General features: G+C 43.6%; 2 protein-coding genes across 2 annotated transcripts; one reads left to right on the top strand and one right to left on the bottom strand.

Annotated features, from left to right (window-relative positions):
* The first annotated feature begins 1,305 nt into the window (after window positions 1-1,305).
* LOC141025768 (uncharacterized) lies at window positions 1,306-4,387 on the top strand. Its single transcript, XM_073501690.1, has 10 exons — window positions 1,306-1,785; window positions 1,880-2,035; window positions 2,132-2,335; window positions 2,422-2,643; window positions 2,735-2,885; window positions 3,140-3,312; window positions 3,428-3,628; window positions 3,915-4,030; window positions 4,109-4,184; window positions 4,271-4,387. Exons 1-10 carry the CDS (start codon window positions 1,306-1,308, stop codon window positions 4,385-4,387), a joined length of 1,896 nt encoding a protein of 631 aa, XP_073357791.1.
* Window positions 4,388-11,114: 6,727 nt separating this feature from the next.
* LOC141025515 (uncharacterized) lies at window positions 11,115-12,166 on the bottom strand. The gene has a single exon (XM_073500936.1). It carries the CDS (start codon window positions 12,090-12,092, stop codon window positions 11,526-11,528), a length of 567 nt encoding a protein of 188 aa, XP_073357037.1. The 5' UTR covers window positions 12,093-12,166; the 3' UTR covers window positions 11,115-11,525.
* Between the last annotated feature and the right edge of the window lie 2,484 nt (window positions 12,167-14,650).

Below are 14,650 nucleotides of genomic sequence, written 5' to 3'. Positions count from 1 at the left end.
CCCTAGGGTTCCCAACCCTAGGCGCATGGGGGGAGGCCCAAGGGGGCGCCCCAGCCCACTAAGGGCTGGTTCCCTTCCACTTTCAGCCCACGGGGCCCTCCGGGATAGGTGGCCCCACCCGGTGGACCCCCGGGACCCTTCCGGTGGTCCCGGTACAATACCGGTAACCCCCGAAACTTTCCCGGTGGCCGAAACTTGACTTCCTATATATAATTCTTCACCTCCGGACCATTCCGGAACCTCTCGTGACGTCCGGGATCTCATCCGGGACTCCGAACAACTTTTGGGTTTCCGCATACACATATCTCTACAACCCTAGCGTCACCGAACCTTAAGTGTGTAGACCCTACGGGTTCGGGAGACATGCAGACATGACCGAGACGCCTCTCCGGTCAATAACCAACACCGGGATCTGGATACCCATGTTGGCTCCCACATGTTCCACGATGATCTCATCGGATGAACCACGGTGTCGAGGATTCAATCAATCCCGTATGCAATTCCCTTTGTCAATCGGTATGTTACTTGCCCGAGATTCGATCGTCGGTATCCCAATACCTTGTTCAATCTCGTTACCGGCAAGTCTCTTTACTCGTACCGCAATGCATGATCCCGTGACTAACGCCTTAGTCACATAGAGCTCATTATGATGATGCATTACCGAGTGGGCCCAGAGATACCTCTCCGTCACACGGAGTGACAAATCCCAGTCTTGATCCGTGCCAACCCAACAGACACTTTCGGAGATACCCGTAGTGCACCTTTATAGTCACCCAGTTACGTTGTGACGTTTGGCACACCCAAAGCACTCCTACGGTATCCGGGAGTTGCACGATCTCATGGTCTAAGGAAAAGATACTTGACATTGGAAAAGCTCTAGCAAACGAAACTACACGATCTTTTATGCTATGCTTAGGATTGGGTCTTGTCCATCACATCATTCTCCTAATGATGTGATCTCGTTATCAATGACATCCAATGTCCATAGTCAGGAAACCATGACTATCTGTTGATCAACGAGCTAGTCAACTAGAGGCTTACTAGGGACACGTTGTGGTCTATGTATTCACACATGTATTACAATTTCCGAACAATACAATTATAGCATGAACAATAGACAATTACCATGAACAAAGAAATATAATAATAAACATTTATTATTGCCTCTAGGGCATATTTCCAACAAAATGGTGCAAACTTATTGCTGGTCTATCTTCCGGTCAACAGGCCGCACTGGCCGAAACACCACTCCGTAGCATGCTTCAGATACCTTCGCTGAAGATGCGTACACTGTTGATCCGGTACATGGTTGAGATATTTGATCCTAGCAAGGGCAGATTCATTGTACAAGACTTGGTTGACGAAGTGTCTCTCGGTGCCGTGGATGTTGAGTGCATCTTGGCCTTGGAGAACCACGGACTGTCGGCAGAAGGTATTCTCGGTGAGGAAGGTGAGGATGTTAAAGATCGAGTGCCGCCTCAATTCCTGAGCAAGACCACAGGTAACATAATCATCGATGATCTGATTGTGGACATCACAAAAAATAAATCTGCCGATGACGATTTCCTTCGGAGAGTTGTCCTCGTGTTGCTTGGAACAGTTCTTGCTCCCATGTCGAGCAAGACTGTACCAAAGCAATATTACGCATTGGTGGACGATGTGAAGCGTATATCCAAGATTAATTGGAATGCATTCACCCTCCGGGTTCTGCTGGACTGCCTTCGCAACGTGAGGATAGGCAAACACCTCCGCCAATGGCCGAGAGGGAACTTAGCTCTCCTGCCGGTACACCTTTCAGACTTGTACCATTGCAAAAAAAAATATGGTTGCTAATTTACCTGCTGTATAGTACTAATTGTAATTTTTCATATTCATGCAGTACCTGTACTGGGAGAAGGTTCAGCCTCTGGAAGGTGAATGCGCATTCAATCCTAGCTTGTCCATGGAACCTCTAATGAGGAATTGGACTGAAGCTGCAGCCTCAAGGAGAGACAAGTTTGATTATGACCAAGGTCGTGGCCGTGGTAACATCAAGGTAATTCATTACGTTGGGTACTTCTTAACTTTTATATAACATAATTAGTTGTATTAATATTTTTATTGATCACATATACTTGTATTTCACATGCAGATTGAAGACAACATAACCAAGGAGTATAGGGCGCAGGAGCGCAAAGTACCCGAACCAGAAAAGCCAAAAATGAAGCCCGCCGTTGGTGCGGCAAAGAAGTCCAAGTTAGCCTCAAACGCGGACGAGATGATGAACCTCATCATGAAGCGGCGTATGGATTACATACGCAGCCAAATGAAGGAAATACCAGAACAAGTAGCCGAGGTGACACACCCTTACTTCTATGTTTACAACATTTTTGAAGTTGCAAAACCGTGCCGACATTAATTAATATTTTTTATGTAATGCAGAGATTGTTAGAGAAGTTGAACCAAAATGGTGTGATGTACGAGCCAGCGGCTGCTGCGGCTTCCGGCAACAACGATGCCGACCTAGAAGTGGATTCCTTTGAGAATGGTCCGCCAGGAAAAAAAGAATTCGTGTACAAGGATGACTCTGACGGTCTAGAGCCGGTGAATGATTTGACACAACCTGACGAGCCTGTTGTAAACCAGAACAACGATGATGAGGAAGTATGTTTTCATTTATTTGTCTTCATTTATCTCAATTATGCATCTTCATTTTCGTTAACTGAACCTATCACATTATTTTTTTGTTAACTAGAAAACACCTGCCAAGTTAAATGTTGACAAGACAACGAAGCCTACTGATGAGTGTGGCGCAACACCGGAGAACCCTTGGATTGTAGGTAATTCTCCTCGAGCAGAATCGTCCGACATTGACATTTCTGCAAGTTCTATCGACAGGATGGTGGGTAAGAGCAAGGGGAAAAAGTCTGCAGCAACCGCAAAAGAAGACGATGTTATATCCGGGAAGCGCTGACGGACTGTTCCCAAGAAATTTGAATCCCCCTTTAAACTTGACAAGCCCGGCAAGCGAAGCGCTCGCGGTACTAAGCCATCCGGCAACACTACCGCAACTAGAGGTACCGTTAGTAGCTATCTTAGTGCTTAATTTACTACCATTTTATCTACTCACCGTTGGTGACATTCGTAATTTATCATGCAGCTCTGTTTAGTGACAATGACATGGAAGGCTCTATTAAGGACGATTTGACACCGGAACTCATTGATGCTGCTGTTGCGTTTGTGGAGGCAGCTGCTCGGTCTGAGAAGAATATGACAAAAAGAGTTTACTACAATGAACGTGGCACCTGTGTGACTGTGGAGAGTATACGACCGGTACTTGAGCATACATGGCTGGCGGATGACGTAAGATCTATTACCATGTCCTGCTATTTAAGTGCATAATCTAGGTGTCACCTATGAAAATAAAATGTTCTATTATTTTACGCAGATTATCGATGCTTATCAGACACATTTGGCTCTGTGCGTTGGTCATGATCGGCACCTCTGTCCAGCCTGGAGGTCCAAATACCTTGTTGATCGTGCTAAGGCACGAGACAACCCTAAACCGTCGAAATACAACATGGATAGTGCGCTGAGCAGAGCTGGAGCAGTACGTAGGGTTCTGGACGAGTATACCGTCCGTGATAAGGTACGATATGTTCTTACTAGTTCATTAACACTCATTTCAACAAGCATAATTGCATCTGATTACAAATCTGTTCCACATTTCAGTCGTTTATCCCGTTGAACGTCGGCAATACACACTGGATCACCGTGGTGATGCACAACCGCAAGAAAGAATTCTGAGTTTTTGATTCGCTCTATCCTCTCGAGTTCTCTCTCGACACTGTGAAAGCACTGGTACTCTCCCCGACATTGAGCATTCTTCATATGAAATGTCATATGGTTTCTCACTACTACTTTCTTTCAAATAGCGACTAGCAATAGCAATTGATATGGAAGAGGCAAACCGTATTACACCTGGCAAATATCCAGACGTCACTAAGTGGCCTATCATACCTCAGATCGACATGCCACTACAAGAGGGCGGGTGAGTTATGGTCCATCATTTTCTACTTACGAAAGACATGTTCGTGTGCACGGTGACTAATGTTTGCATATATATTAGGAACTCTTGTGGCCTTTTTGTGATTGAAGTTATGGAGCATTGGGACGGGGATCGATGGACCGCCGATTTTACCCAGGTAATTTGTCCTCTCTGCTCGTACACTTGTACAATTGTCGTATAATACCAACTTCTATTCATTAAACCTTGTTCTAAAAATTGCAGGGCACGGTTAATGCAAGGAGAAGGCGTCTCATCGCCGAGTTGGTTCTCTCACCTACCAACACGCTCGAATGTGTGAAGAACAAAATCCGCGACATCGCAAAGAAAAGCAAGGCGTGAAGACATCATACATGATTCAAGATTCTAGTTTCAGTCGTTTGTTTTAAGTCTGGAAGCACGTTTCCGGCATGGACAACTTTGATTTTCTATCATTCATGTAATAAGCACGATACCATGGATTTTGTGTGGATTTTTGGTCGCTCACACATACTTGTGTATGTGTAATGCAGTCAGACTATACGTTTCGTACCAATAAATTTTCGCTTCCCTTCATTTGTTCTACCTTAATGTTTTCTGCTGCTGTGTTCATTCTTTTCTTCCATGGAAGAGTAATTCATTTCCTTTTTACTTTTGCATATTTTTTTTGATTTGATTTGGCATTATTCAACAATAAGAAAAAAAAATTGATAAATTCCTTTTTGTTTGCCTGAGAATCAACCTCGGCTGTCGTGCCATCCGGTGTGGGATCCCGCGCCCGAGACAATGACATATCCGGTCCCAGCGCGGGCGACCCAGTCGACGAGCGCCAGTTGGCGCGGGGGGACGCGCCAGGTCCGGTCCCGCCCGACCGCTCGGTGGAGACAGCCCGCGTGTCGGACGCAGACGGGCCACCCGTGGATCCTGCGGTTGGTGGAGTAGGCAGATCCGCCTGGGATCCCGTGCGCATGATTGCCGCTGGATCTCTCGGGATCGGCGTCCACAGGTGGATCTTCCTCGTGTCTTGCGCCAGACTCCCTTGGCGTTATGTGTTGCTTCAAATCTCGTTGCACAGTTTTTTTGCTGCATTTTTGTTAGCCTTTTCCTTTTCTGCATCATGAAGATCAGGATCAGTAGCACCATCAATCACATGATCAACTACTATTTCGCCCCCTTGATCAGTACGATTTAGAGCTCCGGTGGAAGCAAAATAATTTCAGTGCTTAGCCAAGAACCCACATTAGGATGCAGGTCAAACAAGGGCAAACTATTTCGAAAGTGATATAATTTATTGGTTAATATAATATACTTAGACCTTACACAAATGAACTGGCCACAATGCAGATAGGACTTGATCATTCTGTTCAACAATAAACCACAAAACATACTTAAAATTCATCACAAATCTCCTTCAGCTTCTTGATCTTATCAACGTACCCATGTTTCTGTTTGAGAAAATCTGCAATAATATACTCAAGTTTTTTCTTCTCTTGCTTCAGCTGGTCCCTCTCTCTCATCACTTGGTCTCTCTCTAGCACCACCCGGTCCCGGTCTTTCTCAGCCTTTACCCTCAGGACCTGATGTAGATTGGCACAACTATGATCTGCCATCTTATTCTTCTCCAGCTCCTCTTTGAGATCGCTAAGTGAGAATCTTGCATTGCCCAACTGCGTGAGAGCATCCTCCTTATCAGCCACCAGTTTAGCAAAGTCCATTTTGAAAAATCTCAGCTCTTCCTCCGTCCTCCTCTTTTCTCCAATTAACATGCATTTTTCTTCAGCATTCTTAATATTCGGTCTTAGCTTCTCGTCATACATGCTCCACAGTTCTCTCAGGCAGAACTTCGTAGCCACTGACCACTCCGGGTCTACCCATTCCACATAGTTACATTTCACTTCTTCCTACAGTATGAAAAAATATGGTCTCAATCATATATGCACAAATACAATACAATTACATGCAATGCACTAAAAATATGGTCTCAATCATATAAACACAAAATGTAGCATGCAATGATATACATATATATATATATATGGATCAATTAACTACAAGTATATGCTATTATGTGCTAAAACAAATATTAGACCGTAAAAAAACATAAATACGGACTTTGTAAATGCACAAATTAATTGAAATGTATGCAATTTTGGGCAGAACAATGGATTACCGCGAAGTAAATCGAGCACGAGGTAACTTAAACATACATTTACAGTACGGAACAACATACCTTCTGACCACAGGCAAGAAAACGTCTGCCAGTGTCCAAGGAATCAAAAGCAACTAGCCTGACGCAAGGTTCTCGATGCAGACAACGAGAAGACAGATCGTGAGCAATGCCACTCCATTCATAGCAAGGGATAGTCGTAGGAAGCTAAACGAAACAACAGAGATAATGCACAAATCAACGCCCTGCGTTAAATACCGGAAATGAAGAACTCTAACCCTAAGCCTAGCACTATTTGGAGATTATATAGTAGGAGCGTACCTGCAGGCTAGTCACGGATTCGCCATCCGAAGAAGAGCTCGACTCGTCGCTCCACGAAACCATGGCGTAACGTGACCGGCGGCAAGACGTGGATCGGTGGCGGCAGCGGCGGCGGCGGTTGCAGTGGATAGATAGAACGCGCGTGGAGATCGCGAGGGAAGAACCGCCCCGACCAGGTGGCCAGCGCGGCCCATTTGAACGGGCTGTAATCAAAATAAAAATTGTTAAATGGGCTCGGCAATGGGAGCGGCCGTGTGTCGCGCCGTCTTACGGCATCCGTCACCCCCCCTCCACGTCATCGCGACAAGCGGCCCGAGTTACACTACAAGCCATAAAATGGTGGGTTTTTCTTTTCTTTATAAGGGGAAAATGGTGGGTTTTTGGTACGAAGTCTATACTATAGACCAAAGTGAGCTGGTATCTTCTATATCTAAATGGTGGTGAACCAAAGGAGTGAAAAAAAATTAATTATTACCACACATAATTACATCTTCTATATCTAAACAACTAGCCACCACTAACCTATTTCTCTTAACATGCAAGTTTGCCACCTCGTCATTCAACATGTATGGAGAAAGGTCCACCACAACATGCAAACAAAATATTCCCGCAACAACATATACATGTTACACGTAACCATTTCTCTATGAATATATTGCAAAACATTCCCGCAACAACATGCCAGGTATCGTCTAGTTTTCTAATATAATATAACTACAGTGGACAACACAAAAGATGCCATCATTACAATGGCTAAAATGCTATCCATTTTCCATGATTAAAGTCCCTAGTGACCGCCTCCTATTTAGTCCATATATGCTACAAGCACTATCTCAAGGTACTGGCCTCTTGCAATAGTATATATCATGTATCATGTATGCAGTAACACATTGTAAACACCTCACTATTAGATCACTGGATTCATCCTAACATAACTTTAGCAACTGTTCTACTCTTCTTCGCCCACCACGCTTCTGCACACGATAACAGGAAAACTTAATGAATGACAAGTTAAAAACAATTATAACCTACAATGCATACAAAAACTTACTTCTTATTTAGTTTGCATTTCTTGCTGCGTTTAGTGTGCCCTAGCAATTTGCATGCGCTGCACGTGATTCTGATCTCGTCGTACGAAAGTGGCCTACCATTTTTCGAAATAGGGCGGTTCTCATCTACCTTAGTTGCACCTTTCGTTGATACTTTAATAGGATCATGAACTTCAACTATGTTGCCTTCACCATCATCTACATATTCAATTGCACAAGTACTAAGATCAGCCGTTTTCTTACTCAAATTTTCCTTTAGCTGATCATACTCATGGCTCTTAGCTATCACGGCCTTCAAACTCTCCTGTAACTAATCCCACAAAGTTGGGTGTTTGCATGCTGCATGCATAGCTTCTGAAGCCAACACACTGACCTGGCTATATTTCATTCTTTCAGCTGCTCCAGTCCATCCAAATCCCAACAGATCGCTTGTGCGCCTGGCGGGCAGTCCCAACCTTGCGTCTTTCGTGAACCGCACAAGAACTAAACACTTTGGTATTTCAGATATATTCAAGTACTTCAGTACATGGAATATGTGCTTGCAAGGTAGACCCTTTCGAATCATTCTTCTGCAGCTGCACCTTATAGTTTCTGCGGAATTTACTGGAGTGTACTCCACCCAAAAACGGCTCTTCCGGTTATTCTTCCAGGCCACGATGTACTTCTATGATCCGTCTCCGAGCTTTATTTCTACAATCTCCATGCCACCAATTTTCCTAAGATCAGCTTGCAACATATAGAAGTTTGCTGGAGTGAAGACGTGAGAAGCAGCTATCTCAAGTTCCCTCGAGCTAGTAACTGGCACCGGTAAACTCTGTGAGGCCGTGCAATCATCTCGTGCCTCATTCTCACGGATACGTACAACGGCGTTCTCATAGTGCAAAATCATATCCACCAGGGTCATTTCACCGTCTAGGTGGAGGTGAAGGCATGATTTTAGACTTTCACTCCTCTGGTTGTTTTTCATGCCAAGCCAAAAACCCTCTGTCAGATAAGCCGCGGCCCACAGTCTCCTCTTCTTATACATCCGTCTCAACCATGTTACTGTTTTTTCCGACTGCCATCTTTTGGAAAACGCGTGCCATCTCTCCTCAAACGTGGCCGTGGACGTGCTGTAGTACAGAAGAGTTCGGAACTCCTTCAAGGACTTGTGACTGAGGTGAATCTTCATATTTTTTCTATATGCCACGTACATATACGGTGCCACACGTCTGGCAAGACTTGGCGAATTGCCTTGATCATCGCAGCGTCGGCATCCGTGATAACACTCATAGGCATCTTTTGACACATGGACCTCAAAAAAGTCTCCAGCAGCCACACATATGTCTCTTCGGTCTCGTCCAAAACTATGGCACAAGCAAAAACAGTGGTCTTCCGGTGATTGTTAAGACCAACAAAGGGTATTGATGGCATACCATACCGGTTCATCTTGTACGTGTTGTCAAATACAAGCACGTCGCCGAAGTCCTCATAGTCATGACGAGACTGGGAGTCACACCAGAACATCCTATTCATATGTCCTTCCTTGTCTAGCTTGTACTCAAAAAAGAAGCTAGGATCCCTCTGTTTCCTACTGACCATGATGCCTATGACTGTGGCAGCATCACCTTTTGAAAGCAGCTTCCTCTTCTCCCTGGCGCAAAGGTTGTATATTTCATGCCTGGTAAAACCAACACCGCCATACCATACATGTTTGCTGATGAAGGTATCCATCATGTCGTGAATTCTAATCCCTGCAGCTCCCATGGACAGTATCTCAGCTCTCTGGTACTCTTTGATTTTTTCTGTGGGACCAAAGAAAAGGTACCTCGTCCGGTCCTGCCAAGATATGGCTATGCTTGTCCTCAAAACTATCAACATACCAAACCCCACGCTTTTGGTCAAGCTTCACGGTCAGGTGCGCTTCGCAGTGGCAGCGTGTCTCGGGTCTGAGCCTACGGCTGTGTCCTTCCTCGGTTAGCAACCTGCTGTCAGGTTTTCCTTGTCTGGAACAAACAAACCGCCTATAATGCATATGACGTGACTCGGTTTTGCTATACCTGACCCTATTCTTTCTAATGCTGAAACCATTATCTCTAGCATAGCTGTTGTAGAAATCATACGCAGCCTCGTGAGACGTAAAAGTCATTTGTATTATCTGCATGAACATAACCCTCTTATCATCTGCACTAGCAGTATCTTGGACATTCTTTTTCCCCTCAACTTCTGTCACCTACACAATCATAACATAGCCATGAAAACAGTTTTCTATGGTATAACATTACTTCCATACAACATTGATTACATACATACCTCACTCATGATGACCGACGATTGCGACTCCCCAGAATCAGATGCAGCTAATGATTCGACATCAAGGCATGTCTCCGCGTCGGATTCACCGTAATAGTCGTACGCATTATGACATTCGGAAATGAGCTGAAAAATATAACACAAATACATAAGTACTTATCATATAATATTCCAGGATTAATTCAATTTGCATGCATGCCAACAAAAAATTCCACTTCCATACCTGACTAATGTAATCTTCATTCGAGATCTCCGAGTTGTTTTCCTCACCATCATCATGCTCATTGTTTTCCTGACCATCATCATGTTCATCCATCTATAAATTTTCAAAATATAATATTGTCGGATGCCACCAAAAAATTACAACATGATAATGCCACTCACATTAAGATCTTCCAATACGTCCCCATTCTCTGACCTATCTCCACGATCTGAATTTTCATCATCTGACCAATCTTCTATCCAGTCTTTCATCAGTTCTCCAAACTCCATGTCATACATCATATCAGTTAACTCATCGTCCGCCATTTCCTACAACAATTAATATGTATCATCACATGTGCAAACATTATCAATGCTGACATATACAACACCTAGCGCACGATCACGGATGTAAATAAACTACACCAACCGGAGAGCGCCCCAACCGAGGGCGTTCAGATCGTGCACACAACCGACGCCAACGACCTCTGATCGGCCATGGATCCTCCCCCCTCTCCACACCAAGCGGCGTTAAGGTACGTCCCACGAATCCAGTACGTGATCACTTTGGATCACGAGAAGCAGCGCTACCCGTGATAACATGCACCGCCGGATTCCTAGCCCACGGCACCAGTCGTGATTATTTTGGATCGCCGGATACCTAGGTAAGCCGCCGCATCAAATAACGGAGCCGTCGTGCACACAACCGACGGCAACCGACGCTAGGTTAACCCTAGAAAGAAGAAACCCACTTTAGCCCGCGTGATCACTGTGTATATCACGACGAGCAGCACTACCAGAACAAGATCTGCGATGGCCTGGACCGCCAGAAAGCTAGGTTGCCCGCCCCGCTAGGTTAACCACTACGACGAAAACAGCGGCAGTTCGTTTGATGCTGCCGCGAGCGAGACAAACGTGGGGAAACGGGATGCGGTACCTGCGAGCGCTGGAGGTTGACGACGGTGCCGCGCGCGCTCTCGGACGAGATCGCCGGCGATAAGATCGCTGCCGCCGATATTCCTACAGAAACTCACCAGAATGATGGAGGAGCTGCGTGATTGATGGATCGGCCGTCGTGGGGTCGTGTCATCCTTTTTTTTCGGGATGTCACCGTATACATACGTATGGGTCATACGGGTTATACGGGGCTTGGATATGGGCTACGGGGCTTGGATATGGGCAGCGGCGGGCCGGAGAAAAAATAGATGGCGGGGGTCAAGAATACCCCTAGGAAATTGAGTTAGGGGGTGCACCGGAGCAAGCCTCTTGTTGGGATTCGTCAACATTATCGATTACATAAAGAGGACAACAAACGCATGCACGAACTAAAAACTTTGGCCAATGTCATGTGTTGTGCCTTTTCTTTTCCTTATTTATTTTTCCCTTTTCTCACGGTGTTACAATTTGAATCCCTATGCTGAGTATATATGCACAGCCGTCAGGAGCAACGACTAGGAAATAATTAATTTGATTAGAGTTTATATGGACCAGAGAAAGCTAGAGGCAAAGGCGACCAAGTCACCTTTACCAAGATTAACGCATGATTAGTCTTTATCTTTTGAGTAGTAAGCCCATGGCTGTCCGCGCGGAAGGAACAACAATGTTCAGCCGAATTTGATGAGTCCGGGCTTACCTTGAACTTCAACTCCATCCAAGAACGTACCACTACAGCAACTACAGACCTCTTTAAGCATCGTGACCCACCAATGATACCATCGAAGAGTCGGATTTCTTCATCCAACCCACTAGTAAAACAACCAACACAAAATTGGAAACTCCTTTGCACTTCCGATATGACAACTTCCACAGTCGCCTCAATGGCATGCTCAACACGTGATATTGTTATGTCAATCGCGCCACAATCACCATGGATGCGTTTTGTGAGTGCATGATAGTTCCTTAAGTCCGGGATGCCTATTGCAGATGCACCATCAATCAGTTGTAGATCATGATTTTCTTGTTCACTTGTCTTGATCCTCATGTCATATTCAATTGCAATATTGTCACAAAAATCTATCCCTCGCTTAGGGCCAGTCATGGTGATGAGCGAACCCTAGAAGATTGTTATTATTATTTAGTAGTTTTTTCATATAAAGTAATAACATCTAAAGCTAAATATTTCCATCATCATATTTAACTTGTAACAATGTCTTGCAACTGATGGAGCAAGATATTTTTCGCTCATCAAACTAAATGATTACAAAATTCATGATGGTGGTAGAGAAAATAAATTGCCCCCACCCCCTAGATTTATCCGATTCTGTATTAAATCCCAAATATTTAGTTGCATAAATTTGTTGTCTACAAAGTAGCATAAAGTGTCCAAAATCTATTCTATTTGATTTTGTTCAGAACAAGTGATACCCACATATTTATAATTTAGAACAACTTTCATAATACATCATCTTTCACAATATAAGATTGTTATAGTTGTCGTTTATAAAATCCAAAGTATTATTCAGCTGCTCTTGGACAGATTAATCACATGAAAGCATCTTTAATGATGTAAAAGAGATTAAGTGGTTGTAGTCGGCTACTGAGAGTACGTATGGCCTATCTCATCAGTTCTATGCATGTAAGATTGTGAAACAAAAAATAATAATCTTAAAAACAAATAAGTGTAGTTAACTCGCTCAATTATAATGTACGAAAAAACCCTCAAGTATCGAGATTCCTCTGCTTTACCCCCCCCCCCCCCCCCCCCCCCCGGGTATAGCATTGGGTATTTGAGCCTCAAAATATACCATATTTTGTAGAGTCTATACCATTTTCTAGGGGCGGTTTAGGAGGTGACTTTGTCCATGTGGCAGCATCCACGTAACGGCACTTCCATGTTGGCAAACACCACATCGTAAGCCGGCACAAGAGTTTAAGACAATATTTAATACATTAACGGGCCGAATATCTGGTTTTATACTTGAGGGAGTTAAGTAGACGAACATCAATACTTGGTGGAGTTAGATACACTCATGCCTTGAAATAATTGCAGATAAGTACGTGTGTGTACCTGTTTCACGATGATAGGATCATCCCTGGTAAAACTGGCAATATAATTAAGCAATGGATCCAGATCGTCCCGCACTGCTATGTATCCATACAACTGTACTAGCCCATCATCAACAGAAATTTCAGCCAATTTCAATGAGAAAATTTGGAACATGCAAGTAGGTACATGCGACAAGCAATATCCATTGAGGAAGAAGCAACCCGTGGGTTCTGTTAACATCATTGCCTCCAAACAAGCTTCATAAAATACAAATTATATGAATTTCTACAGTCAAAAAATACTTGCCATACAAAAAGTAAACATGCACTTGAGGATTCCAGGGCCTTATGCAAATTTTATTTTTCATATTAGTGGAAGCACTCTTATGTTCTTTTCACTAGAAAGTTTGCTTCCTGGAAAATTTCTCTAAGGAGAACACAACGAAAAAGAAAGTAATATATCAACTGAGCAGGTAAAATTCCCTTTTACTATCCCAAAAATATTTCATATTTCCCTGTATTTTCTGTTCACTTTACCCCCAAGAACTACTAAAACAGGTCATCTCACCCCTTTTAAGTTGATTTTTTTTCCAATGGTAGATACATCATACGATGTGTTATAAAATATTTTCATAATGTTTACATGACTATTTGCAGAGGATGGGAGCACCTAGATAGTTATGAACATATTGGGTAGCATAGGGAATGGTGCTTAAGCAGTCATAAACGGTGTAAACCATATGAGGAGCAGAAAAGATAAATATCAGTATGGAGTGAACTGAACCCATTTTTGTTTTTTCTCGAATACGCACATGCGTGCAGATCATTCTGAACCCTATGCTACCCATACAGGACTTGAGGAGGGAAAAGGGCACTCTTCTCAGGACTTGAGAGGAGGGAAAAGGGCAAGATGATGGAAAGTGGACCGAAAATAGTATAGGTAGAGTTTGGTGGAGATACATTATTCAGTGAATCACAACAATGATTAAGACAGATGACTAATGGTGTGAGCTCCAATATGCTTAAGTTACACAGTACTTGAAGGTTTGGATATTGTGACACTCGTCTCAGGTATTAAATTTAACTACGAGTTTCTATGAGAATATAATTTCAGATCCTAATAACATTGTACATCATGCAAGTACTTCTTGAGACAAATCCATTGACATTCATACTACATCAAATCAGAATGTTTTCTTATCCTAAGAAAATGCTTTCTGAAATTACTAATGGTCAAAGTAGTAAAAGTTTGACGACAACCTTGTCCAAAACGCACGTCAAGCACTTGGAAACTGGAGTAGTAACAGACAAAAAATTGGAGAATAGATACCAATCACTTACTCTCATCACGGTCCGTGATGCGGTATTGTTTCTTCCACTGATGTGTGGTGTTGAACTTGTATATGGAACCATCACGGTGGCCCGTTTTCGGCATTATATTCAGGGGGATATCTCGGAACACCATCGTCACGAGCCATCAGCCAGCGAAGATATTCTTCCTCGTCGGTATTGACCACATTTCCCTCCTCACTACCAGAGATGTCGTACACAGTTCTCCCCTGTGTACCACGTTTGCCACCTATAACATCTGTAACTTTCATGGCTTCCCTA

This window comes from Aegilops tauschii, chromosome 6 (assembly GCF_002575655.3).
Source record: "Aegilops tauschii subsp. strangulata cultivar AL8/78 chromosome 6, Aet v6.0, whole genome shotgun sequence".
NCBI classification, from domain to species: Eukaryota; Viridiplantae; Streptophyta; class Magnoliopsida; order Poales; family Poaceae; genus Aegilops; species Aegilops tauschii.
Note: the sequence above shows the minus strand (reverse complement) of the source record. Positions and strands in the feature narration are given on the sequence as shown.

Excerpts from the sequence above, each read along its gene's own strand:
- LOC141025515 (XM_073500936.1), bottom strand. The coding sequence starts at position 12,092 with ATGACTGGCCCTAAGCGAGGGATAGATTTTTGTGACAATATTGCAATT.
- LOC141025768 (XM_073501690.1), top strand. The coding sequence starts at position 1,306 with ATGGTTGAGATATTTGATCCTAGCAAGGGCAGATTCATTGTACAAGAC. Across the intron at positions 2,036-2,131 it reads GTGGCCGTGGTAACATCAAG|ATTGAAGACAACATAACCAA; the intron begins GTAATTCATTAC and ends TTTCACATGCAG. Across the intron at positions 2,644-2,734 it reads AGAACAACGATGATGAGGAA|AAAACACCTGCCAAGTTAAA; the intron begins GTATGTTTTCAT and ends TTTGTTAACTAG.